This window comes from Sturnus vulgaris, chromosome 22 (assembly GCF_052056855.1).
Source record: "Sturnus vulgaris isolate bStuVul1 chromosome 22, bStuVul1.hap1, whole genome shotgun sequence".
Taxonomy (NCBI): domain Eukaryota; kingdom Metazoa; phylum Chordata; class Aves; order Passeriformes; family Sturnidae; genus Sturnus; species Sturnus vulgaris.
In genome coordinates, this window is record NC_142264.1 from 2,912,129 (window position 1) to 2,936,236 (window position 24,108).

The window sequence follows — 24,108 nt, forward strand, 5'->3', positions numbered from 1 at the left end:
TGATGTGCAGAGCAGGGAAGCAGGAAGCCCCAAAATGCCATCCCCGCTGAGCTGGGCTGTCCCACCTCACCAGGACCTTGTCCCTCGCTGGGGATGTGGGATCAGCCCAGCACGGGCGGGCTGGGCAGAGGGAGCAGGGCCAGCACAGCCCAGTGGAGCTGCCCGTGCAGGGAGCTCTCTGAAATAAAGCACATTTAACAGTTCCAGCAGGTGGAGAAATGGAGATGAGTTTGAGCAGGAGCAATGCTGCCAGGCTGGATCCTGTCCCTGTGACAAACCCGTGGCACAGCAGGGCACTGGGTCAGGCTGCAGCAGCTCAAACCCCATCCCTTCCCTCCCAGCACCTCCATCCACTGCCACCCTGCTGCAATCAGCAATGAACCCCACACTTTGTCCTGCTTTGGGATTATTACATCAACACCTCCACTGCATGGATCAGCCTCTCCCAGCCCAGGTATCTGCATCCCTCCCACAGCAAAACTGCTGCAGGGTCAGCACCCAGCAGCTGCTTCAGCCTGGGGGGGGCAGGAACAGCAAATCCTTGGATGGTTTCCAGCTTTTAGGAGGAATCTCTAGGATTTCCTAAGAGCTCCCTGCACTCCCAGGTGCTGCTGCTGTGCTCAGCACTGTGACAGCCCAGGCCTTGATTGCTTCTCTGGTTTCCCATCACATCCAACACCCCAGTGCTGCACTTCAATCATCCCAAAGTTCATTCGGGAATGGAGTTTGTCAGTGAGGTTTATCCCTCATATTTATCTGCTTCAGAATTAGTCCTGTGGATACTTAAGTATTTAAATAAGAATCTCTCCTGTGCCTTGTTCTGGATTTGATGGGATAAAAAAAAATCACTCCTGTGCCTTGCCCTGAATCTCACCTGGGCTAAAGCCTCATTTCCCAGCGGTGCATGCAGGTGATTTCATTCAGATTCCCTCCCGAAGCTTTGCCATGATTAAAGCTCCTCCAAACAGCAAAGCACAGAGAGAGGAGCAGCAGCCACAGGTCCCTGCTGAGGGGGATCCATGACTGGGAATCTTTTCCCAGGGTTTGTGCAGGGGGAGGGAGGCAGAGCTGCTCTGTTTCCCTGGAGGAAACCCCTTCATGTCAGTTGAAAGAGGAGCTGTACCTGTAATAATGGGGGGGAAAAGAGAAATCCTGGGGGATTTTCTTTCTTTCTTTTCTCCTGCTTTCAGTGTTTCTGAAAGAATCAAAAGCAGCACTTTTGGGGGGATTTTTTTGTTGTTGTTGTTGCTGCCAAGATTAAGGGAGTTAAGGAAGGGACATCAAAATCTTCTTCCAGACCTTTTTAGAAAATTCTTGATGCATTAAAAACCTGCCAGGAACACCAAGGGTCACAACTCTTCCCCAAGGCATGACCATGGAAGCTGAACCCATTCCAGCTGCCCCAAAGCAGAGATCTGATGGAGAAAGAGGCTCCCAGGAGCTGCTGTCCCCCCTTTTTTAGGGGTGCAGGGGGAGGAATTGGTGTCACTGGTGTGGGATGAGGTGCACGGGGCAGGACAATGACTTTTGTCACTCGGTGCCTGACACGGGTGACAGAAACTCTACCTCACCCTCATCATCTGCCTGGTTTTAAAAACCCAGCGTGGTTAAAAAAATGAATAAACTGACCAAAAATCCCATAAATTTCCTGTGGGACAGCTGCCTTTCCTCCTGCTGGAGCACAGCACAGGAACCAGCATGAAACCAGTAAGGAACAAACTCCAGCGGCCCAGTCTGACCTGACGGGGCTTTCCAAAGCACAGCTGGATCCCAGTCCTTAAAAAGCAACTTTTCCATCACCACATCTGCAGGAATCCCCGAGCTCACCTTTCCCCTGGTCACCCGGGGGTTTCTGCACAAGCAAACCTTGCTGCTGTCACTTTTTGTTGTCCCACGAGAGCAGGGGGTGCCCCCCAAAAAAAGAGAAGTTCCAGGACTGCCCCCTCCATTCCTCTCCTGCTGCCAGCAGCGAGCAAACATCAGGCAAAGAACAAAAGATCCCTTTTTTTTTTTTTCCTTTTTCTTTACATTCAGATTTTCCTAGCAGAGAAATGGAGATAAAAGCAGAGAACAGGGTCTTCCGGCAGAAAGAGCTGCTGGGTGGAAAATTCCACGCGGAATTTTATTATTTTATTTTATTTATTTATTTATTTGTTATGCCGGGAAGGGATAACGCAGAGCTCTGTGCCTAAAGGAGCCCTGCGAGGGTCAAGGTGTGTGACGGGGACAATTCCCGGGTGGCAGCCTTGGGGACACGGCGGTCACTGTCTCCCTCTCCTGGCTGGCTCAGAGAAGAAGTGCCCAAGTCCCTCCTGCTCCCAAATTTTCATGTCCGGGCACCCCAACCAGGGAATTTCTCCTCGCTGCGTGGTGGGAGCTGCTCTAAAGAACATTTTACCAGCCCCAAACCTCGGGGAGCCTCGGGGACACCTCAGGTGACACCCCAGGAGGGTGATGCCAGCTGAGCTGCCTGTCCCTTGAGCCCAGTGCCCATCCCAGGGCTGGCAGCTCCAGCACGGGGCTCGGGAATTTGGGCACTCCAAGGGTTGCTCTGTGGGTTATGGGACAGCTCAAATCCTGCTCTTTTCACGGAGCAATTTCCTCTCCATCCTGGAAATCTGTGGGATGGGCTGGACACTTTGGGCTCTGTCCTCTCTGGAATTTCAGGGATCCTCCCTAAAAGCTTGGATTGAGATTTCCCTCCCTCCTGCAGCTGCTGGAGGGGCTCCGGACCCTCCCTTTGGAGGCTTTGCTGCCTCCAGGGACTCTTCCCATCCCTCCTGGATCTGATGCCAGGCTGATCCAAGGGGTGTGGCTGCACAGGGCCAGGAGAGCTGTGGGGAGGAGAAAACCCCAAAAAAACCCAAAAAACAAACCCTAAAAAGCTCAGGCTGAGGGGCTGTGCCCCCTGGCACCACACTGAGTGGCTGCTGAGTGATGCTGGGCACACAGAGATGCCAGCCCAGGGCTCTGAGGCCACTCTGTGCCCTCTGCTTTGTGCCCAGCACCACAGAGCCACAGAGGGAGACTGCTCTGAACAGGAGGAGGAGATTTCTCATCCCTCTCTCCATAAATCTCCTCGCACCCCTCATTCTGAGGTATCCAAAATGCCTGCAGCCCCTCCTGGGGGAACAAACCTTTTGTCCCCATCCCCTCTGGGCACAGCACAACCTTCTGCTGCCCTCACAGCCACAAATGGCACCCAGCTTCCCTCAGTTTTGGGGCACAATCCCGAATATCCTGAGGTTTTTGCCTGGTTTTTGTCTTTTTATTTTATTTATTTTTTTTTTTTTTTTGCCACCTCCACTCGCACAAAGCTCACTCCAGGAGATGGATGCTGTCACATCACGGAACAAATTTTCCCCTCATCATGGGAAAATAGGGATGGGAAGAAAATAAAAGTGAAGGGAGGAAGGAAAGTGGCAATTTAGGACCTCAAAGAGTGGCCAGGATGAAGGGGATCCCTGCCAGCTCCTGCTAAAGCTCTGTGTGAAAATCGTGGCTGACTCCAGAGACAGCCACATTTTGGGATCAGGCAGCCCAAGGTGCTCTGGAAAATGAAATCCCAGCTGTGGACACTGCATGAAAAACACTCTGAAACCTCTCCATTCCTTTGGAAAAAAAAAAAGAACTCTGGAAAGAAACATCCCCTCCATGGGGCTTCACGTGCCTAAATCTGTGTTTAGCTAAAGCTGCTCTTGTTATTAAACCCAGGATTTCCCAGCAGAGCAGAGCCCCTCAAACCAGCCCAGGTTCCCCAGGTTCCCAGTTTTGGATGCTCTGGTGGGGAGGAGGATTTATTTTTTTAGTTTTTTTGGCACATTTCCCTGGGTCAGGCACACACCTCCATTGCCAGAGTGACTTCCCGGGTAAGGATTGCTCTGTTGCTGCTTTCTAGCAAACACAGCTCTGCTGCTGGCCCAGGGATGAAGCCTCTGTTATCCTTCCAGCATGGGGAGGGTGGGCTGGGAACAGGACTGGGGTCCTGAGCAGAGAAAAAGGGTCCTGAGCAGGGTAAAAAGGGTCCTGAGAAGAGAAAAAGGGTCCCTGAGCAGAGGAAAAAGGGTCCTGAGCAGGGGAAAGGGGTCCCTGAACTGGAAAAAAGGGTGATGAGCAGGGAAAAAGGGTCCTGAGCAGGGGAAAAGAGTCCTGAGCAGGGGAAAGGGGTCCCTGAGCAGAGAAAAGGGTGCTGAGTAGAGAAAAAGGGTCCCTGAGTAGGGGAAAAAGGGTTCTGAGCAGGGTAAAGGGGTCCCTGAGCAGAGAAAAAGGGTTCTGAGCAGAGAAAAGGGTTCTGAGCAGGAAAAAATGGTCCCTGGGCAGGGAAAATGGGTTCTGAGAAACGAAAAAGAGTCCTGAGCAGAGAGAAAGGGTCCTGAGCAGAGAGAAAGGGTCCTGAGCAGAGAAAAAGGATCATGTGTAGGGAAAAATGGTCCCTGAGCAGGGAAAAAGGTCCCTAGGCATGAACAAAAGGGGTCCCTGAGCAGGAAAAAGGGTCAGGATCCAACTAAAGTCAGTCTGGGGACTGGGAGCAGGGCTCAGCTCCAGGACAGTGTAACAACCAACAGCTACAGTCCACAAAAACAGGAAAATCAGGATTTTCAGCTGCTCTTGCCCCACATTTGGGATTTGCTGGCACCAAGGCAATCTCTGAGTCTCTGTTTCTCCAAGCCCACCCTTCCCCTGCCTGACTGAGCCATCCTCTCAGGTATCCCAAAAAGCCACAAATCCCTGGTGGGCACTCCTGGGGTGTCCCAGATTTGTTCCCTTTTTGTTCCCAAAGGTGACATTTCCCCCTCCCAGCTCCAGCAGGAGCTTTCCCCTCTGCCAGCACCTCCTCTGTTTAATTCTCTCTGATAGTAATTAGTTTTGTATTACGTATGGTGCTAATACTGATTACAAGGACTGATAACTCGAGCAATAAATACAACCCAGGGCTGGAAATTACCTTCTCATTTTTATTGGTTGGAGCTGAAGTTAGTGAGATGAGACACAAATTGGTTTATGAGGCAGCTGCCTCCTGTTCCAGGCTGCAGATTTGCAGCTTAATCCTGTCCCCTTTCCACGTGTGTCCCTGGCAGGGGGAGGAAGAGCCCGGGCACCAAAATGGGCACTGGGAAGTTCTCCATGGGCAGAAGGGAACTGAGCTGGGCATGACTGAGCCCTGGCAGGGCTCTGCCTTCCCCTGCAAGCAGTCCTGACAGGGACTTGATGTTCTTTTAGGAAAATCAATGGGGAAATTAATACAATTAATGTTTTTAAGTTGGGGTTTTTTGTTTGTTTTTGGTTTTTTTTTTCTCTTGCAGAAGCCCTAAATGTTTCAGACCCACCTGCTCCAGGAAGGTGTTGCTTCCTGTGTGGTCCCCAAAATTACTGGGATGGTGGATGTGGGAGCACCAGAGCTCCTGAGGAAACTTTGAGGAGGTTTTCACTGAAATTACCCCAGCAAAGGGCCAAAAGGACAGGTCAGACAGACAGACAGACAGAGCAGCCCCAAGCTCTGTTCTCCTGGCAGGCAGATCCATGAGAGCAGAATTTGGCTCTGCCCCTCCATGGGCACAGCAGAGCTGCCCTGGCTGTCCCCAAAACCAGGACAAGGACAGGAAACCTCACACTTTGCCCAGGGCTCGGTGCCCAGCCAGAGCCAAGGGCTGCACCCCAGGGTGCCCAGAGCACCCCAAATCCTGCCCCTGCACCCAGCCAGAACTGGGCATTGCAGGGTTTGGTTCTGAGCCGAGCAGAGCTCGGGCACAAAGCGACTCAGGGAGGAGAAATCCCAGGAACTCGTGCAGCTCTCGCTGTGGGCTCCTGGCACGCCCCAGCCCTGCCCGTGGGGCACAGCACAAAGAGCCGGGGGGGTTTAGGGGCAGCTCCCCCTTTGTCTCACCCAGGTGAAACCACCCCCACCTTAGCCAGATCTCCAAGCCCCCAACCCTCAGCATCCTTCCTCCCTCCTGGGGGGACACCCCAGGATGCTGCAGCACCTCACAGAAAACTCCCTTTGCTCCCCAAGAGCTTCCCCAGCCTCCCCAGAGCAGGGACAGGCCCCTGCTCACGCCCCCAGCCCCATTTCAGAGCCAGCTCTCCCCCCATCCCTTCCTTCCGTGGGAGAGCTGGCCTGGCTGTCACTGCAGCCGGGGACAGGAGGGGACAGCAGCAGCTTCTGCACCAGCAGGGAAAGCTGCCCAAATCAGCATCCCGTGTGCCCCAAACCCTGCCCGGGCATGGAGGGGGGTCTGTAGGGCACGGCAGGGGCTCCCCCACACCGAGGAGATGCGAGCCTGGCTCGGAATTGAGCGCGGAGCACACGGAGCTGGGCGGTGCCTGGGCTGGAAGGCGGATTTGGGGATTGCATCTGGCGGCTGTGCCACGGCAATGAGGAGCTCGGGGCTCTGCAGTGCCAGGCGGGCACCTCTGGCACGGCCACCTGCCCAGGTGGGCACTGCAGAGCTGAAACCAGCCCCAGCAGGGTGGCTCAGTTAAGCCAGGCTTTAGCAGGGGGGCTCAGAGCTCCTGCCACCAGCAGGGCAGGGCGCTCTGCCCAGCACTGGCATTGCCCAGCCCCAAACCCAGAGCTGGCTTCCCATCCAAAGTTGCTGCCAAAGTTGAGGTGCTGCAGTCCCAGAGGGAGCGAGGAGAGCACGAGGCAGCCAGGCAGGGCAGCAGCTTTGTTTTCTCTTTGCTTTCTCTTTGTTTTTAATTCCCTTTTTTTTTTTTTTCCCTTGTTATTCCCTCTGTTTTTCCTTCAAAACCCTCCCGGAGCGGACCGATGCTGACAAGGCCGAGCAGGGGGTGCCAGCAGGCAGGTGCTGTGTGAAGCTGGAGGGGCACAGAGGTGCCATCCCCAGCATTCCCCTGGCACTGTGGCCAGCACTAGCCCTGCCCTGGTGGTCCAGGCTCTTTGTCCAGCTCGGCGCATGCGCGCGGCCTCAGCATCCTCACACACACACACACACACAAAGGGATGCTGCTGCTGCTTCCTCCCCTGCCCATCCTCATCCACACGGCCCCTGCATTTCTCCCTTTCCCTGCCCCTCATTCCGGGCTGCTCTGCCTCCCTCCGTGCGCCTTCAGCAGCTCTGTGCCCTTCCTTGCTGGGGGCAGCAGAAATCCTCGCAGGGTGCAAAGCCAAAAAGGCTTCAAACTTCAGCACCAGGGCAGTGACAGCGAGAGCTTTGTCACCGGGAGAAAGGGAAAAATGATCTCCATAAAGATCCAGGATGAGAGCCCAGCTGCTAATTGCTGCTACACTAAGAAGCCTCCATTCCCCTCCTATTTATAGCTGCTTTTGCTTGCTTTCTTTCTTTCTTTTTTTTTTTTTTTTTTTTTTTTTGTGCTTCCAGGCAGCACCACAATTAACACCACAATCTAGAGCATCCTCTTGCAATTACTTTTTTCTTCCTTTCCTCAGCGACTGGTGAAAAAAATAAAAATAAAAATAAAACAAACCAAAAGACGATCCACCCTGCCTGCCTCTCCCCAGCCAGCTTCAAGAAGTCAAATGGAGTTTTAATTCCACTTGCAAGAGGCTTTTGGTGCCTCCTTTCCTCCCCCCACGGTTCACTCAGCCCAGGGGCTGGGACAGCAAAGCAAAGCATGAAAATCCAAAAAAAAAATATAAAAATTTTAAAAAGCAGGTGGAGTGGAGAGAGGGGGATAAATAACCTGCTGCCATCTCCCACCAGGCTGTCACAGATGGAAACATCAAGGGACATTTAAATGTCACCTAAAAGCAGCACAGCTACCCCCACACGAGGGGTGACAGGGAGGGACAACACTCGCACCTTGTCCCTGCGGCCACCCGGGCCAGCCCCAAACCCCGCACGGGGGTCCCGCATCCCCCAGCTGTGACCGGGGGGAAGGTGTCCCCAACACCCACCCCAAGTTCTCCAGCCATGCCGGGGGTCCCCCAGCGCAGGTGATGGCCAGGTGCGATTCCCAGGTGTGCGGCTTGGGCACAGGTGATGCCCGGGGGTGCAGCATCCCCGCAGATTTCATCGCTGCTCCGGAGGTTTTTTTAGCAGAAAATGGCGTTGGGGAGAAAAGGGAGAGGAGGGTGGGAGTGGGGAAAGGAACAAATGGACCTACTTGGGTGAGTTCTGTGCCCATCAGGATGAGGAAGAAGAGGGTCAGCAGCTTGCTTGCCGGTTGCATCTCTCGCACCCCGTTCTAGGCAGCTCGCATACAGATCACCTCCGGGCGAGCCTCCCCTGCGCCGTCCCCGAGCCTCGCTGCCTCCTCACTCCTTTATTCTTATTAATATTTTAATTTAGATTTAAAAATTAAAAAAAAAAAATTAAAAAAAAAAAAAAAAAGGCAACGAAACGCTACGGAAAAAAAAAATCAATGAAACCCAAAAAAAAATTAAAAAAAAAAAAAAACCAGCCTGATTTTGCGGGTGGTTCTCAGCACCCTCGGGAAGCGATGCCAGAAATCTGCTCAGCAGAGCCTTCACTTTGCATATTTATTGGGATCCCAGTTTCTCTCCTCTGCTCTCGGTGCTGGCTGTCTGGTAATTTATTTAATTTTTTTTTTTTTTTTTTTTTTTTTAATGGCTCCCCTGCTCCAAAGACATTTGCGAAGAGGAATTCAGCGGAGCACGCAGTGATTATCTCTGCTATTGCCAAAAGTTTGCCTGGAAAAGGGGGGTGATGGGGAGAGGACAGGGGATTTAAAAAAAAAAAAAAAAAAAAAAAAAAAAAGAAAAAGAAAGGAATTGGTAGGGCTGGCTACTAGCAGGGGATGGCTGTGGAACAGGATGTGACATCAAGTAAGGCGGGGGAAATTTAACTAAACACGGCAAAGGGAGAGGGGGAAAAGCAGGCGCGGGAGCGCGGGGGGTGCTGCGGGGACCCCGCGGGGAGCAGGGGGTTAAATCCATCCTTAACCCCATCCTAAATTCCCATCCTTAACCCTATCCTAAATTCCCATCCTTAACCCCATCCTAAATTCCCATCCTTAAACCCATTCTTAACCCCATCCTAAATTCCCATCTTTAACCCCATCCTAAATTCCCATCCTTAACCCCATCCTAAATTCCCATCCTTAAACCCATTCTTAACCCCATCCTAAATTCCCATCTTTAACCCCATCCTTAAACCCATCCTAAATTCCTATCCTTAATTCTCATTCTTAACCCCATCCTAAATTCCCATCTTTAACCCCATCCTTAAACCCATCCTAAATTCCTATCCTTAATTCTCATTCTTAACCCCATCCTAAATTCCCATCTTTAACCCCATCCTAAATTCCCATCTTTAACCCCATCCTTAAACCCATCCTAAATTCCTATCCTTAATTCTCATCCTTAACCCCATCCTAAATTCTCATCCTTAATCCCATCCTTAATTCCCATCCTTAATTCCTATCCTAAATTCTCATCCTTAATTCCCCTCCTTAATCCTATCCTAAATTCCCATCTTTAACCCCATCCTTAACCTCATCCTTAATTCCCCTCCTTAACCCTATCCTAAATTCCTGTCCTTAATTCCCATCCTTAAACCCATTCTTAACCCTATCCTAAATTCCCATCCTTAACCCCATCCTAAATTCTCATCCTTAATTCCCATCCTTAACCCCATCCTAAATTCTCATCCTAAATTCCCATCCTTTATTCCCATCCTTAACCCCCTCTCTGTGTCCCCCCGATATCCAGGGGTCCCTCGGGGCAAGGGGTTGGTGCCCAGGGATTTGATCCCCCCAAAACCCCAAACCCCAAAACCCCAAAACCCCGAACCCCAAAACCCTAAACTCCAAACCCCAAAACCCCAAAGGCAGCCCCCGGGAAGGCTCCGAGCTCCATCCTCTCCAAAGGAATTCCAGGAGCAGGAGGTGTGAGAATCCTTTTGTCCCCTGCAGGTGCCCCAGGGGCTGCAGGCAGTGCCCACCCCACACTCAGCTTTCCCCCTAATTTCTGTCTCTCACTCACCCCCTGAATTCTTTCCAAACCCCACTTTCACCTCATAAATATTATGGAATATTTCAGGGTGTGGTGCTGCAAGTGAAAACATCACCCCTTTTTCTTATTTAATAACACAACAGAAATTCCTTGGCCGTAATTAGCAAAGGGTCCCACCAGAGGATTTCCCCCCTTGATTGCTCCAGGATTTATTCACCTTGGAAGTGGAGCAGGACATGGGGTGTGTGTAGGGATGAGCTGATGCTTTCCAAGTTCTGGGATCAGCAGGATTCAGCAGGAACCAGGAAATCTGACTGAGCCTCCATGGGGACAAAAAAAAGCTGGGAACAAACTGGAAAAAGCTTTCTGTGTGTTCCTATCAGCCAATATTTAAGGGAAAGTTGTCCCAGTCCTCCTAGGAGGGGTTTAGCAGCTCCAGAATCATCCCATCCCATCCTCAGCCATAAAATTTTATGGAGGACTTTTAAAAAAAGCATCAAACTCCTCTTGACTTTATGGAGAGCAGCACAACGAGGCCAAAAGCATCAGTGGAGCAGCAGGGTTTGAACACCTCCTCCCCTGGCACCTCAGGAGGTGTTTGATTGCCACAGGCATCACCTTCCCCCTGGCAGGGATCACAGCAGGGCAAAAATAAAAATTAAAAAAATAAAAATCCCCAAATTCAGAGGGAGGAGGAGGAGGAGGAGAAGCGAGTTCCACGTGGCTCTGTGGGTATTTCAGTGTTCAAAGCACCTTCAAAACCTCCCTGAGAGCAGCTCAGGAGGCTTCAGGTGCAGGGTTTGAAATAGAAATATAGGAAAAAAAAATTTCTAATTAAAAAAAAAAAAAATTCTATTTCTTAAAATGGAAAATTAAAAATTTAGGGCTTAAAAATCTTAAAATAGATTGGAGAGAGGCAGAGCCCAGCAATGAGAGCTCGTTTCACACAGAAATATTCAACAAACCAGCTCAACTTGACCTGGAAAGTTGCTGTGCCCATGGAGGGTGATTTCAATTTGGTGGAGACCTCAAAGAAGAAATCCCAGCTTGTTTTACACAGACAAGGCTCTGAAATGGATTTTTCCCAAGGCTCCAAAGTGGAATCTCTTTTTTTCCCCCCTGCTTTGGTTTTTATACACATCCAGTTTTATTGGCTTGGGCAGAAGCATTAGCCCTGCAATTGGATTAATTTATTAATCTTTTGAAGTATTTCTGAATTAATATCATTACTGAACTGGGAGAGGGGGAGGCCCTGCATGGTCCTTCCTCCAGGGAAGAGCCCTGCCCCAGGGAGCTCCACTCCCAGGACAGAAATCACAGAAACCAAGAGAAATAAAAGAGGGGAAAAAAAAAATAAAAATCACCCAGTGGGAACACAGCTCAAATCTTTTGATTCCCACTGTGTCTTCCTCAGACTTTGAAAAATACCTGCTCGAAATTTGGAAGGAGTTCAAGGTCTGGAGAACCTCTGCCTGTGGAGTGTGGCTAAAGAGGCTCCGATTTTTCCCCAGGAAAAGGGAGGGATGGGAGGAGGCTGCCCGGGGGAAGCTTTCTGTACATGAAGGCTCTTTTATCTTCTTTAAAAAAAAAAAAAAAGAAAAAAAAAAAAAAGGCAAAGCAAGAGTCCACAGTTTGGAGTAGAAATAGGGCCTGGGGTTTTTTATTCCCTCAGGGGAGGAGAATCAGGCTGTGAAATAACTCAGCTGAAGGCACGGTGCCCTCTGCACCAGTTAAACCAGTTAAACCAGTTAATCCAGAGCCCAGAGCTTTGCCCAGAGCTGCATCCCTGCTCCTCCAGAAATGAGAGGAAAGGTTTTTTTCCATGAAATTCCTGCTGTGTGATGGAGGAGAGGAGAGAAAACCACATCTGCTTTGTCTTCTTGATGGATAGCATGAGATGGAGGCCAGGACTTGGCTCTGCAGATCCTGATGTCCTCTGGAGCAGCTGCCAGAGATGGACAGCAGGGGATGGCAGGGGACAGCAGGGGACATCAGGGGATGGCAGGGGATGGCAGGAGGCATCAGGGAAGGGCAGGGGACATCAGTAATGGCAGGGAACATCAGAGGATGGCAGGGGACATCAGGGGACATCAGGGAATGACAGGGGACAGCAGGGAATGGCAGAGCTGCGTCAGGATCCACCCATACCCTGAAAATGAGCAATTTCAGCTGATTTCAGGTGAATTCCATGGATTTGTCACCTTCTCTTAGGACCTGATCTCTTGGATTCAGACAAAGCCACTCCCATGCATTCTCACCCAGTCCCTCAGCCCCGGGAATTCAAACTGTCCCCAAAGGGCAGAGGGGATGGGGATGAAGAGCAAGGTTCACACACAGATCTGAGAGCATGGGAAGGGTTTTTTTTTTTTCTAAAGCCAACATCTCTCATTCTTCGCAGCTCTTCACCTCCCTGCTCACGAGTGGGCTGAGCAGCAGACACCGCCAGACTTCAATTCAGCCACAAAAGCTTCAGGGAGAGCGGGGCAGAGCAGCTCAGGATGCAGGAGTGTGCACATGGAACGGTGACAGGAAAAACGCAGCGAGCAGGAGGCGCAGGAGACAAAGAGCAGGGAGGGAACTGGAGGAAACAGAAGTGAAGGGGGAGAAAAACCAAACCCCAACCAGGCCGACTTTGTTAGGAGCTGTCTCTGTTTGCTGCACTGAAACAGAGCGTGGCTGCTGGGGAGGACGGGTGGGTGAGACAGCCTTGGTGACAACCTTGGTGGCATGCAAGCCTTGGTGACACCCAGATTTGATGACATCCAGCCTTGGTGACATTTAGATTTGGTGACATCCAGATTTGGTGACATCCAGCTCTGGTAACACCCAGATTTGGTGACACCCACTTTTGGTGGCATCTAGCCTTGGTGAGACCCAGCCTTGGTGAGACCCAACTTTGGTGACACCTAGTCTTAGTGGCAGCCAAATTCCAGATTTGGTGACACTCAGCCTTGGTTACAATCAGCCTTGGTGACATCCAGATTTGCTGACACTCATCCTTGATGACACCCAGCTTTGGTGGCATCCAGATTTGGTGACACCCAGCTTTGGTGACACTCAGTCTTGGAGATATCCAGCCTTGATGACACCCAGTCTTGGTGACAGGCAACTTTGGTGACACCCAGCTCTGGTAACACCCAGATTTGGTCACACCCACTTTTGGTGGCATCTAGCCTTGGTGACACCCAACTTTGGTGACATCCAATTTTGGTGACACCTAGCCATAGTGGCAGCCAGATTTGCTGACACTCATCCTTGATGACACCCAGCTTTGGTGGCATCCAGATTTGGTGACACCCCGATTTGGTGACATCCAGCCTTGGTGACATCCAGCCCTGGCACTGCAGCCAAGGATTTCTGGGAATGCCAAATCCTTTCCCTTTGCCACACAAAGCCTCAGCCACCCCCTGCTCCCAGTGCCCCGGGCAGTGACAGATTTGTCACACTCCTCTCTTTGTCATTCCCCTCAAATTCACGTTTTCTGTGCACACAGATCCTTCCTTGTGTCCCAGTCCCTTCCCGGGTGCATCCCGCATTTCCAGATGCTTCCACAGCCATTCCCATGCTTTCCTTCCTGCTCCATTTGTGCTTTTCCCCCCCTCATCAAATGCTTCAGTCCGAGCCTCACAGCTGGAAATCTTGTTTTTGCTGCTTCTGAAGAGCACAACGCTGCTTTTCCTGGGCTTTCCATTATCCAAATAATTCAAGGATCCGAGCAAAGGAGGTAAAACCCCACACCTGAACTGTTCGAGGCAGCTCCTCTGCAAACATCCCCTCCCTCTCTGGCAATTTTAAAGTTGTTTTTTGCCCCTTGCAAAGCAAATGAAATCCACATTAGCGGCTCTTAAAGGGTTTGCAGCTTCCCAGCAGCCCTGAAGGAACACAAGGATCATCATCACCATAACAAACTCTGCTTCCCCAGCAGCACCTCCAGCCAATTCCCGGTGTTTTGGGCACCTGGAGGGAATTCACACATTTTTGTATCAACAAATGGGGGTCAAGGAGGATCAGAAGCACCAGCAGAGCCTCAGAGAGCCCAGAGCCACCCAGGGAATTTGGGCTGCCTGATCTCTTCTAAAATAGCATCTCCCTTGCTTGGGAGAGATTCCAGTGGGGAAAAAAAATTAGGTGGGAAAGGTGAGAGTCGAGTGGTTGAGCAGAATTTACCTCTTTCTTTGTGGTGCACGGATAAGAGGCTGAGTGCTTGCAGAGCTCTCCGAGTTTCCATGGTATTTCTGGAGGGCAGCTCATGGGTGGAAAGCAGGATTTGCTGCCACTCAGGGTTCTGCCACCTCGGTGATTTTCCATGTAGTGGAAAGGTGCAAAAAGCCACAGCTTAAAAAGAAAATAAAATAAATTAAAATATGACCAATAATTCCTGAATTTCCAGAATTACTCTTGGCTCAAAGGGAGGAAAGTGCAGAGAGCAGCTTCTGTGGATAAAAGCCCAAGTTTGCCCTGGTTTGGGTTCAGCTTTTCAGCCACCTGCTGAGAACTTTGGAGTAAATCTCAGCCTTTCCCAGGGCCCAGATTGCAGATTAGACCATATAGCCCGAAATGTTTTTATTTAATTTGAGCCCACATTATGCTGCCTGCATATGGTGACACACACATTTCATTTTATGGAGCAGATGCTGCTTTGCTGTTGAGGATGTAATATACTGAGTACATCAAGCATCGTTTGGGCTGGGGGAAACTGCAGTGTTTTTTTAACTCTGATTAGCCTTAATTTGAAACCTGATTTCCTAAGGAAATGAAGCCTGTGACATCCCACTCTGGATGCATGCCCATGGATGCTGGGTGTCCATTTGCTTGGCCATCATTCTCCTAGTTTGTTTTTTTTTTTTTTTTTTCCAGAGCTCCAGGGTCTGTTTCAATGAAATGGGGGAAAATCCAGTTTTCTTCCCTCCCCAAACGACTTCATGTGGGAGATTAATTTACAATACAAATTCATGAGTCCGGGCAAACTGAGCTGACCCAGCACTTTCCCCTAAACCACTCCTGGAAATGACAGAGATAAAGGTAGGAAGCACCAAAATCAGTCAGGCTGAATTCTGCTCTACCCAAGGACAAAAGCCCATCTCAGTTTTAATTAGGAGCTGATTAAAATCCCGGAGGGATTGCAGCTTTGCTGACCTCCCTGCTGCCTCATCCTCTGCTTCCCACCTCATCCCCCACCGGATTTCAGTGACGATGCTGCTCCCAGGCAATCCCAAATCCCGGGATTTGCTGTTTAACCCCAGCTCTGCCCCCTCCCAGCTGATCGCAGGGAATCGGCAGAGCCGTGCCAGGAGCCAGCAGGGCACAGCTGGGCTGGAACAAACGCTGCGAGCAGAATTCCTGCAGCTGATGCTCTCCCCCGATGCTTCACAGCCAAAAAATCTCGAGAGAAGAGGCAGCAGCCACCCCCCAGCTGGAGCTCGGTCCTTTTTTAAGGCACCAGCCACGGTGGCATCTTCACAGACCTCCAGAGCTTGGGGCGAGCTCTTAAACTCTCGAGTTTAGGGCAGATTTTTGTGGGTTTGTGACAGGAACTCAGCTGTGCCCACCCCAGGCTGATGCCAACACCCTGCCCAGCCCCAGATTCATGAACTCCGCCGGGATCCAGTGCCAAAACCGGCCATAAACAGCACTTAGTGATGCATAATATATGAAAATGGCTCATGCTGAGCTTTTAGATGGAGAAGGGTTGTTTTTTTTTTTCCCCCCCTCTTAATACTATTATAACATTCTCCTGCAGCCATGGAAGCACCGTCATGAATATTTAAAAGGAGGTTGAAAAGACCCAGCCTGTGAGGTTTGAATATTTATGGCCACCAAACCCTTGACCTTTAGATTTAGGGTGCAGCATACATAAACCAGCCTTATTTAACTGTACACCACAGGTCGCCTGCGGATCAAATCTGAGCTGAAACCTTGGAAGCATTTAACACTTTTAAGGTTTCTAGTGGTAAACAGAGCGCCATAAATAGGGATTTCAGGCAGGGAGAGGAGGGGTGGGCAAGGCTGGGGCTCCCAAGGCACAAATTCCCTGTGAGCTTCGAATTTCCAGCATCTAAAGAAGAGTGAAAAACAACAATGGGATAAATGAACAAAAGCTGGCCAAGGTGGTAAATGCAGAGAAAAAAATGAAATACCAGGAATAACAGGAATCAGTGAGTTTTGGGGTTCCCTCCAGCCAGTTCTGCTGTAGGTTTGTCCCATTTTGGTGCTGGGTGCTCAGCTTGGTGTGCTCAGCCAAACCCAGGTCTCAGCGCCTTCATTCAGGATTTTCCAGCAGCCCTGGTGCTGTTGAATGCTTCAATCAGAGCCAATCAGAGATTTTCAGAAGCCCTGTGCTTCCCAGCTGGCGTGAAGTTGTTGTTTGTCCCATTTTTTTTCTTTTTCTTTTTTTTTTTTTTTTTTTTTTGGGAGAATTATGATTCACTCTCGGTTAAAGCCTCGCGTTCCTTCTGCTCCTCATCCTCAAAACCTCGGTCTGAAACAGGGCTGATCCCATCCTGGACAGGGATAAAAAGGGGAATCTCCCTCCTCTGCACCCCAGAAAATTCCCCACGGGCTGGGCGGGTGATGCTGGGGCTGGGAGGGCAAAGGAGCTGCAGGGAGCCAGGGCTGGGCTGACACAGATCCACGGTGACCGCACAGCATCCACGAATTTGTGGCTGTTTATTTGGTTAGGGTAAGGCAGGAGCCTCTCAGAAGCTCAAAAGCCCTTCAGATCTATTTGCAGTCAGGAATTTGAAAGGCTCCTCTGATGCATTTGCATATTTAAAAATAAGAGGGAGGCGAGGAGATGAAAGGGAGGAGTTGGTGCAAGGCAAGGGCTGCCCTGCAGACCCCACAAAGGTGGCACCTGCTGAAATCCCATCCAAACTACAGGAAAACGCAACATCTGTGGATTTTAAAATCCATTTTAGCTCGTTCTTGTCCTTCTCCTGCCCTTTATTTATTTATTTTTTTTTTTTTTCCCCTCCAGATTTTGGTCTTTTTTCCTCCCAGAGCACTCAGCAGGGCTGGTGCTGCAGGTGAGTCTGGTGGGATTTTGGCAGCTCCTGCTTTATCTGGAGCCTGTGTGTGTGGGACAGGCAAGGATGAACAGGGAGGAAAATCCAGAGCTGGTCCCAGCTTGGTGGGGCTGGACAAATGCTGGTGGCTCCATTTGGGCTCTCACACTCTGACAGTGGTGCCACCTCCAGCCCTGGCTTTGCAGCTGAATTTTTGTGTGTTTTGTTTTGCCTTCTTTCCAAGTGCAATTTTCCCATCCAGCCAGCTCAATCAAGGGGGATAATCAAGGGGGCAAATGTGCTTTTAGGGCTTTCCTGCTGCTGATCTGCTGCTCCTGTGCCTGCATTAATTACAGTGCTAACAATTATCTACCAGGATATCTGTCAGGAATTACCTGTGGGAGCAGGACAGCGCTTTCCTGACATTCCCAGTTCCCCTCTCTGGAGCTGCTCCTGCTGCTCCATTAGCTGGAAAATAAACAAACCCACAGCCAAGCTGGCTGCGTGCCTGCTGCTGGGAACCTGCTGGAAAAGGAGGAAGATCCAATATTGCAATTAATAGGTCCACTGGGGTGGCTGGAGGAGTGTTCCAGTGTCTGCAGCCCTTTGCAATGGGTTCAGTGCTGCCTTCCAGAGCCAGCCCAAAGCTGCTGGGGATGATCCCTGTGCCTTTCTCCTCCTCTTAACATCCTCCCAGGGCTGCTGACAGCAGGGACCGCTGCCTCCACTCTCCCCTTCTCATTTCCTCGTGGAAACACCGACCCAGAGAAGCTTTTTGCCTGAAAATCCCTTGGTGTGCACAACCAGGCTGCACCTTTAGGTGCTCAGAGACTGGAGCACCACTTGGTTTCACTTGGGTTTTTCACTTGGGTCTTTCAATCCAAGCCCCGGGGTTTCTTTTTTTAGGAAATAACCTCAAAATCCCTCTCCTGGATGGTGCCAGGGTTCCTGGGGGGTGGAGCTGGCACAGAGGTGAGGTGGCTCCTTGTCCTTGCTTCCCCAGGAAACTCCTGCCTGCCAAAGCAGCCAGAGATGGTTCCTGCAGCCTGGGGAGCCAGGAACACAAAGTGGAATGATGGGTTTTGTGTGGAAATAATCGGGAGATGCCCAGATGGGAAGAGCTGTGTGGATCACTACAGGATTTAGGGGTGTGAGAAGGATTTAGGGGTGTCAGAAGGATTAATGTGGGATTGGCTGTAGGATGCAAAGAAACCGGTTCTGGCTTTTGGGGGATTCAAATTGTTGGGCTCCAGCTCTCAAAGGCAAAAAGAAATATCTGAATATGTGGAACCAGAGCTGTAGATGTCCCCAAGGGATCTGTCCCTGTCCTGGTGCTTTTGGGAGCCTCTTTAATCAACTTTGCAGAGGGAAATGTTTCCTCAGAGCCACCCGAAGTGCGCTGGGGAAACTTTGGCCTGGGAGAATTTGGGAATGTTCTCAGCATTCCCTGTGTGTTCAGCAATCCTGGATCCTGTTTCTGTTATTTGTACAGCATTTCTTTCACTCCAGCCCCATCCCTGAGCCTGCTGGGCCCCACAGCAGGGAGGGAGATCCAGGAATCTCAGCACTCCCTGGGCATCCCTCCCTCCCCACCTGCTGTCCCAGGATTTGTGGTTTTGGTGCTCCAGCTCCAAAATTTCCCCTGCCTGCCTGGAAAGGAGCAGGGATGGAGCTAAGGCAGGAAGGGGAAGGTGATGTCTCTCATCAAAGCCAACCTTTGTGGGTGTTTGCTGCCGTTTATTGTGCAATCATCACTTCAAATCCTTTCCTCTTCCTCTTCCCCAAACTCCCCAATAACCCAAAAGCAGCAATGAAAAAATCCAGCCTGAGGAGAACAAACAATTCCCTTGGTGGTTTATCCCTGGGAGCAATCTTCATGGGAGCATCACAGCTTCTCTGCAGTGCCTGGGGAGGGGGAGCAGCCCAGGGCCATCCCCAAACCTCTGCTCTCACCTGTCCGGGGGTGCCAGTCCCCAGGCTGGCACCTGAGAAACCCTGAAGGTCATTTCAGAGCAATCCCAGCCAAAGCCACCTGCCAAAACCTCTCCAGTGTGACACTGAGCCTGGTTCCCTTCCCTGTCCTCAGGGAGGATAAAGAGCTGAGGCCACCAAGGGAGCTAAACTGTTGTTTTCACTGCCTCAAAGGCACCGCGAAGAGCCGTGTTTTTTAAAAATTAAATGCTTGCATCCAGTTGTATTTGCACTAAGTAATGTCCTTATCCAATGCAATCACTTCAAATCACTGTTTTTCAAATCCTCTGGGGCATCTGCAGCGAGCAGAGGGCCCGGGTCAAATATGAACCTCCTGGCTTGTTTGGGAATGGCTGTGGCAGTGTTACCATTGCATTAATGAACCGTGTAAATCACAGCCAGTTGTTAAATAACAGCGGGGGCAGAAGGAGGAGAAGGCAGGAGGGACTTTCCACCCTTTCTCCAGAGAGCTTTGCAGAAATGTGTGTCAGTGCTGGGACTTGCCAGCTTGCAGGACATAAGTTTCCCATCCAAATATTGCTTCTGCAGAGGCTCTCGCTGCTCCCGAGAGATTCCCGTGGAAATTTGTAAAAGCCTGGACTCAGCCTGCCTTTGGAGGCACTCACAGAAGGCAAACGGGAATATTTTTAGTGATTAAAAAAAAAAAAAAAAAAATCAAAAAGAAGGTGGAGAGAGCCAGGTTGCTGTGAATGCTCCCTGCAGTGCTGGGATGAAGGGGACGGGCTCTGCTGTCTGTCACCAGCTCCCAAAAGCACAGCGACGTGTCTCGGTGTGCCACTCACCCTGCAGGCTGCCCAGGATGAAATCCCAGCCCTGGGAGGGCGTTCTCAGCCCCACAGGACGTGCAGTTTTTGCATTAGTACCGAAGGGAAGGAGGCTGGGGAGCTGGCCATATGGCTTGGCTGCAGTTGTGGGTTTTTCCTGCTGTCTCCCTTTCCTCTCCATCTGTCCCCAGAGGCAATGGCCTCTCCTTTTCACAGCCCTGCCTTTGCCATCCCATCCCGGGGACAGCTCCTTGCCCTTGCAGGCATTGGGGCTGCCTGGTTCTGGGTCACTCCAGGGGTTATTTAACAGTGTATTTAATTAAGTGTCAGATATCCCAACCAGAGCAGGGCACAGCTCTCCTGTCCTGGACAAGCCCCCTCTGCTAATCCACAGGCACTGATGGCAAACAGTTCCTGCATCAGCAATGATTTGGGGGGTTATTCTCTGGTTTTCATTCCTGCTCATGTAAAATATTGGTATTTTTTTATTCATTTCACCCTTGATTCTCACTGCTTGTCCTCTGTGGAAGCTTGGCACTGACCTGTCCAGCTGAAATCTCTGTTTACTCCACATGAGCTGAAATCCTAACTCAGCTTCATGCCCAGGAGGTGTAATGCAGAATTGTCACCCCAGTTATCATTTTCCTGAGTCAACTTTACTGAATTAATGCAATCATGGAATGGTTTGGGTTGGAAGGGACCTTAAAGACATCTGATCCCACCCCCAGCCACGGGCAGGGACACCTCCCACTGTCCCAGGTGGGTCCAAGCCTTGTCCAGCCTGGCCTTGGACACTTCCATGGATCCAGGGACAGCCACAGATTCCCTGGGCACCCTGTGCCAGGGCCTGCCCACCCTGCCAGGGAAGGGGAACATCCTCACCATGTCCCTCCCTGCACTTTCCCCATGGGCAGAGATGTTTTGGGAGCTTTGTGTTTGGGTAAAGCAAGTGAGATAGAAAATAAACAGCTTATAACGACCCTCTCCTGTTACAGATAAACGAATGGGTTATTTCTAAATCTTCCTTGGACTATTTCAGGTTTTAAATGCTGTAATCTGATTTTTTGCATTTGTGGGGTGCTCCTCAGCTCTGTCCTCCCAACACTCACAGAAGGACCCTCAGGGAAGAGCACATCACACAGGGAGAGAGTTTGGTTCTCCAAGGAACACTTGGAAAAGCTTTGGAGAAACAGCTCCAAAACTGGGGGCTGGGCTGATTGTGACAAAAGGGGCTTGGAATTGAGGTGAATCATCCCCAGGATCCACAGTGAGCCGGATGGAAACATCACACCCACCATGGAACCACGTCACCTGAGCTCTGAGGGATCCAAAACAAGGAAAAAAAAACCCAAAAAACAAACCATTAATCTCACCCAGCAACACTGGGACAGAGTTTCCCCTCCTCTCCTCACTGCCATCATTTAAATGTAGTGTGTTTGTTAAATTCTGTGTTTGTTCCACTGGCTGGAACCACTCATCCAAGGGGAAAAGCCTGACAATATTTCATGCCTGAGTGATCTGCCTTGTGGAAGAAATGAGGGTTTCCATGGTGGTTGGGCTCAGCTGCTGCTCAGCCCCTGACCACACACATTCCCAGAGCTCATCCCTGTCACCACCCCAGCGTGCAGAGCCCCGTGCAGCTGCTGCAGGCATCTGGGGGGGGTTCCACTTTTGTGCCTCTAGGAACAGAGAAGCCAAGGTGGGAGCTGCTAAATGAGAGTGGCATTTAGTGCCTCGATTTTCTGATTTTGGCTCAGCTCACTGTGGTTCCCAGTGGAGTAGGAAAGGTTTAGAATTCTCAGAAATCTGGGTGAAAGCAAATCTCAGGATGGAGAAATTCAAGAGTGCTGAAGGTGCAAGGACATGAAAGAACAGGGCTGTGCAGAGATTGGCCTTAGGAAAATATGTTAAGCAAAATAGTAGAAATAAACTTATTAGCAGAAGTAAGTAACAGTAGAAGTAATTAGTAGAAGTGAGAAGTAAACTTAATAATGAAACTTTATCCATTGTTTTAAGCTATTACAAGCAAGCATTGTTCAAAACAAGATGTACCTGCAGCTTTATTAATTGGCCTGAGCAAACGTTTGTCAGCTTTTAATATTATGCTATATTCAGTAGCAATTATCTAATATCAATTGCATATTTAATATTATGCTATATTCAATAGCAATTATTATCTAACAAATATCACTAGCATATTTAATATTATGCTATATTCAATAGCAATTATTAAACAAATATCAATAACAGATTTAATATTATGCTATATTCAATAGCAATTATTATCTAACTAATATCTCCAGCATATTTAATGTTATGCTATTGGCTAAAAAGTTGTTAAAAGACTTTGTAAGAAAGAGAATTTTCTCTTCTGTGCTGGCAGCTGGAGCTGTTCCATCTCCCTTGCTCGGTTCTGTACAATGAGAGTGATGATTGTGATGGGATAAAGCTTGGAGACAACTGCTCCAACATTCCTGTCCTGTTCTTTGTGTATATAAATATATGTAAATATAAAATGAAAGTAAAAATATCCCCAAAAAAACCTAACACCAGCGCATTCCCTACTCCAGGCCAGAGCATCTCTGTGGGTGCAGCTCCTGCTTTTCCCTTTTGGGATGACCAGAGAGCAGTGATAAAATGACTGGTCCATGATGGAGATATTGGCCTGGCCATCAGGTTTGGGGTGCTTAGAGCTGTACCAGGGCAGCAGCTTTTTTTTTTTTTTTTTCTCATTTTTAAACATTTTCTTCCAATCAGCTCCACACCAGGAGCCCCTCACTTTATGTCCATCGAGGTGGGGATGCAGGGAGGGAATGGCCAAGGTGGGGTTGTCCATAAGAAAAAAAAAAAAAAAACAAGGTTGGGAAAGCTGTGGTTAATTCAGAGAGCTGAGGTGAAAACAAAAATCCTGCTCAAATATCCTTCCCTTGCTCCTAATCCTGCATCCCTGGAGCTCTGCTAATCCTGTACATCACCACCCATCTCCCTGAACAAGATGGATTGGGGGCTTAGGAAAGAGGGGCTGCAGAAGGCAGTGGTGTTTCTTGTCATTTGACTTCCCTAATTTTCTCCATCACCAAAAAAACCCCACAGCAAACCCCATTAGTTCCTCTGAGTTCCCTCAGTAAGAAACCAATCCCTCCCCATCCCTGCCAGGATCCCAAGTTCTCCTCCTCATTTCCAGGCTGGCATTTGCAAATCTCTGCAAATTTCCACCCCATCCCTGCTTTTGCTGAGGTGTTTTTGTTTGAGCCAGCCTGGGATGAGGCAGACACACATTTCATTTTCGTGCTGCACCTTTGGGTTTTGGTGTTTCTGTGCTGGAATCAGCTGAGGCCAGCAGAGACATTCTGCACTTTATGGCTGTTCAGGACAACAGGCCCAGGCAATAAAAAAAAAGTTTTTTTTTTTCCCAGGAGGACAAACCCTATTGACAACAGAGATTTTCAAATGGACATGGGGTGAATCTGGGAAGAGCACAGGGTGAGGTGTTGGGATGTTGGAAATAATCAATGATCAGTTCAGCTGATTGCTGCTCCTCTGGCACCTGAGAAATGGAATAACAGCATAAAATTCTGTTTTCTCTGCTGACATCAGTGGCTTTGAAGCTCCATTACCCCTCCTTTGCCTGGGAATTTGGTTTAGGGATGTTTTGGCTCTGGTTGATGCCCAGTGCAGCATCCTGGGGTGTGTTGGTGACAAAGGGACATCCCCTGAGGGGTCACAGCCCTCTGCCCCCATGGTCCACCCCCAGCCTGCCAACACAAACAGCAGAGCTGCAGAAAACCTGGAATTGCCATTCCTTGAGTGATTCTTACAATGAAACCAGAGAAGGAAGCACAGAGCCAAGCTGAAGGGGTTAAATAAAAGCAGCAGCAATGAAATGTTTGAAATGTTTGATAAGGAACTGTTCCTTCCTCCCAGGCTTGCAGTTCCCCTTATTTTTCTCCCTCTTTGAAAGATCTTGGAGCAGTGAGGATTTGAAATACATCCATATAATGCAGCTTCAGACAGCAAACAGGATTAAAAAAGGCTCCAGAAAAGGAAAGGAAGTCAGATTACTTGTCAAAATTAAATTTGCCTTTGGATGCCATTACTTTCTACATTAAAAAGCTCTGGGGATTAGGAGATAAAAGAGCTAAATCCAATCTGGAGACAGGCTCAGAGGAAAATGTCAGCCAGCCAGTAATCCAGGCTCTTTGCTCTAATAGGATCTTCCTGGAGTCAAAGAAAGTGAGAATAATTATTTAATTCCATTTTTTGGAGCCTGGCTTCTTTATCGACCTGGCTCAGCATCTCTGAATCAACTGGTGGCCCAGAATTCCCAGGAGCAGTTTCCTCCTCACCCTCTGTGCCAAGTGGGATTTGTGTCACTCAGGGATGGCTTTAATGTGACCAGTAAAGGTTCCAAGTGGGTCATTTGGGTGTCATTCCCCATCACAACCCATGGCCA

General features: G+C 49.8%; 1 protein-coding gene across 1 annotated transcript in view; it reads right to left on the bottom strand.

The window, feature by feature from the left end:
* Nucleotides 1-8,677, bottom strand: part of OLFM1 (olfactomedin 1) — a 31,564-nt gene extending 22,887 nt beyond the window's left edge. The window contains exon 1 of the mRNA XM_088177495.1: nt 8,086-8,677. Within this exon, the coding sequence (XP_088033621.1) occupies nt 8,086-8,151 (66 nt within the window). The 5' untranslated portion in view covers nt 8,152-8,677. The remainder of the gene's footprint in view (nt 1-8,085) is intronic.
* Nucleotides 8,678-24,108: the final 15,431 nt, after the last annotated feature.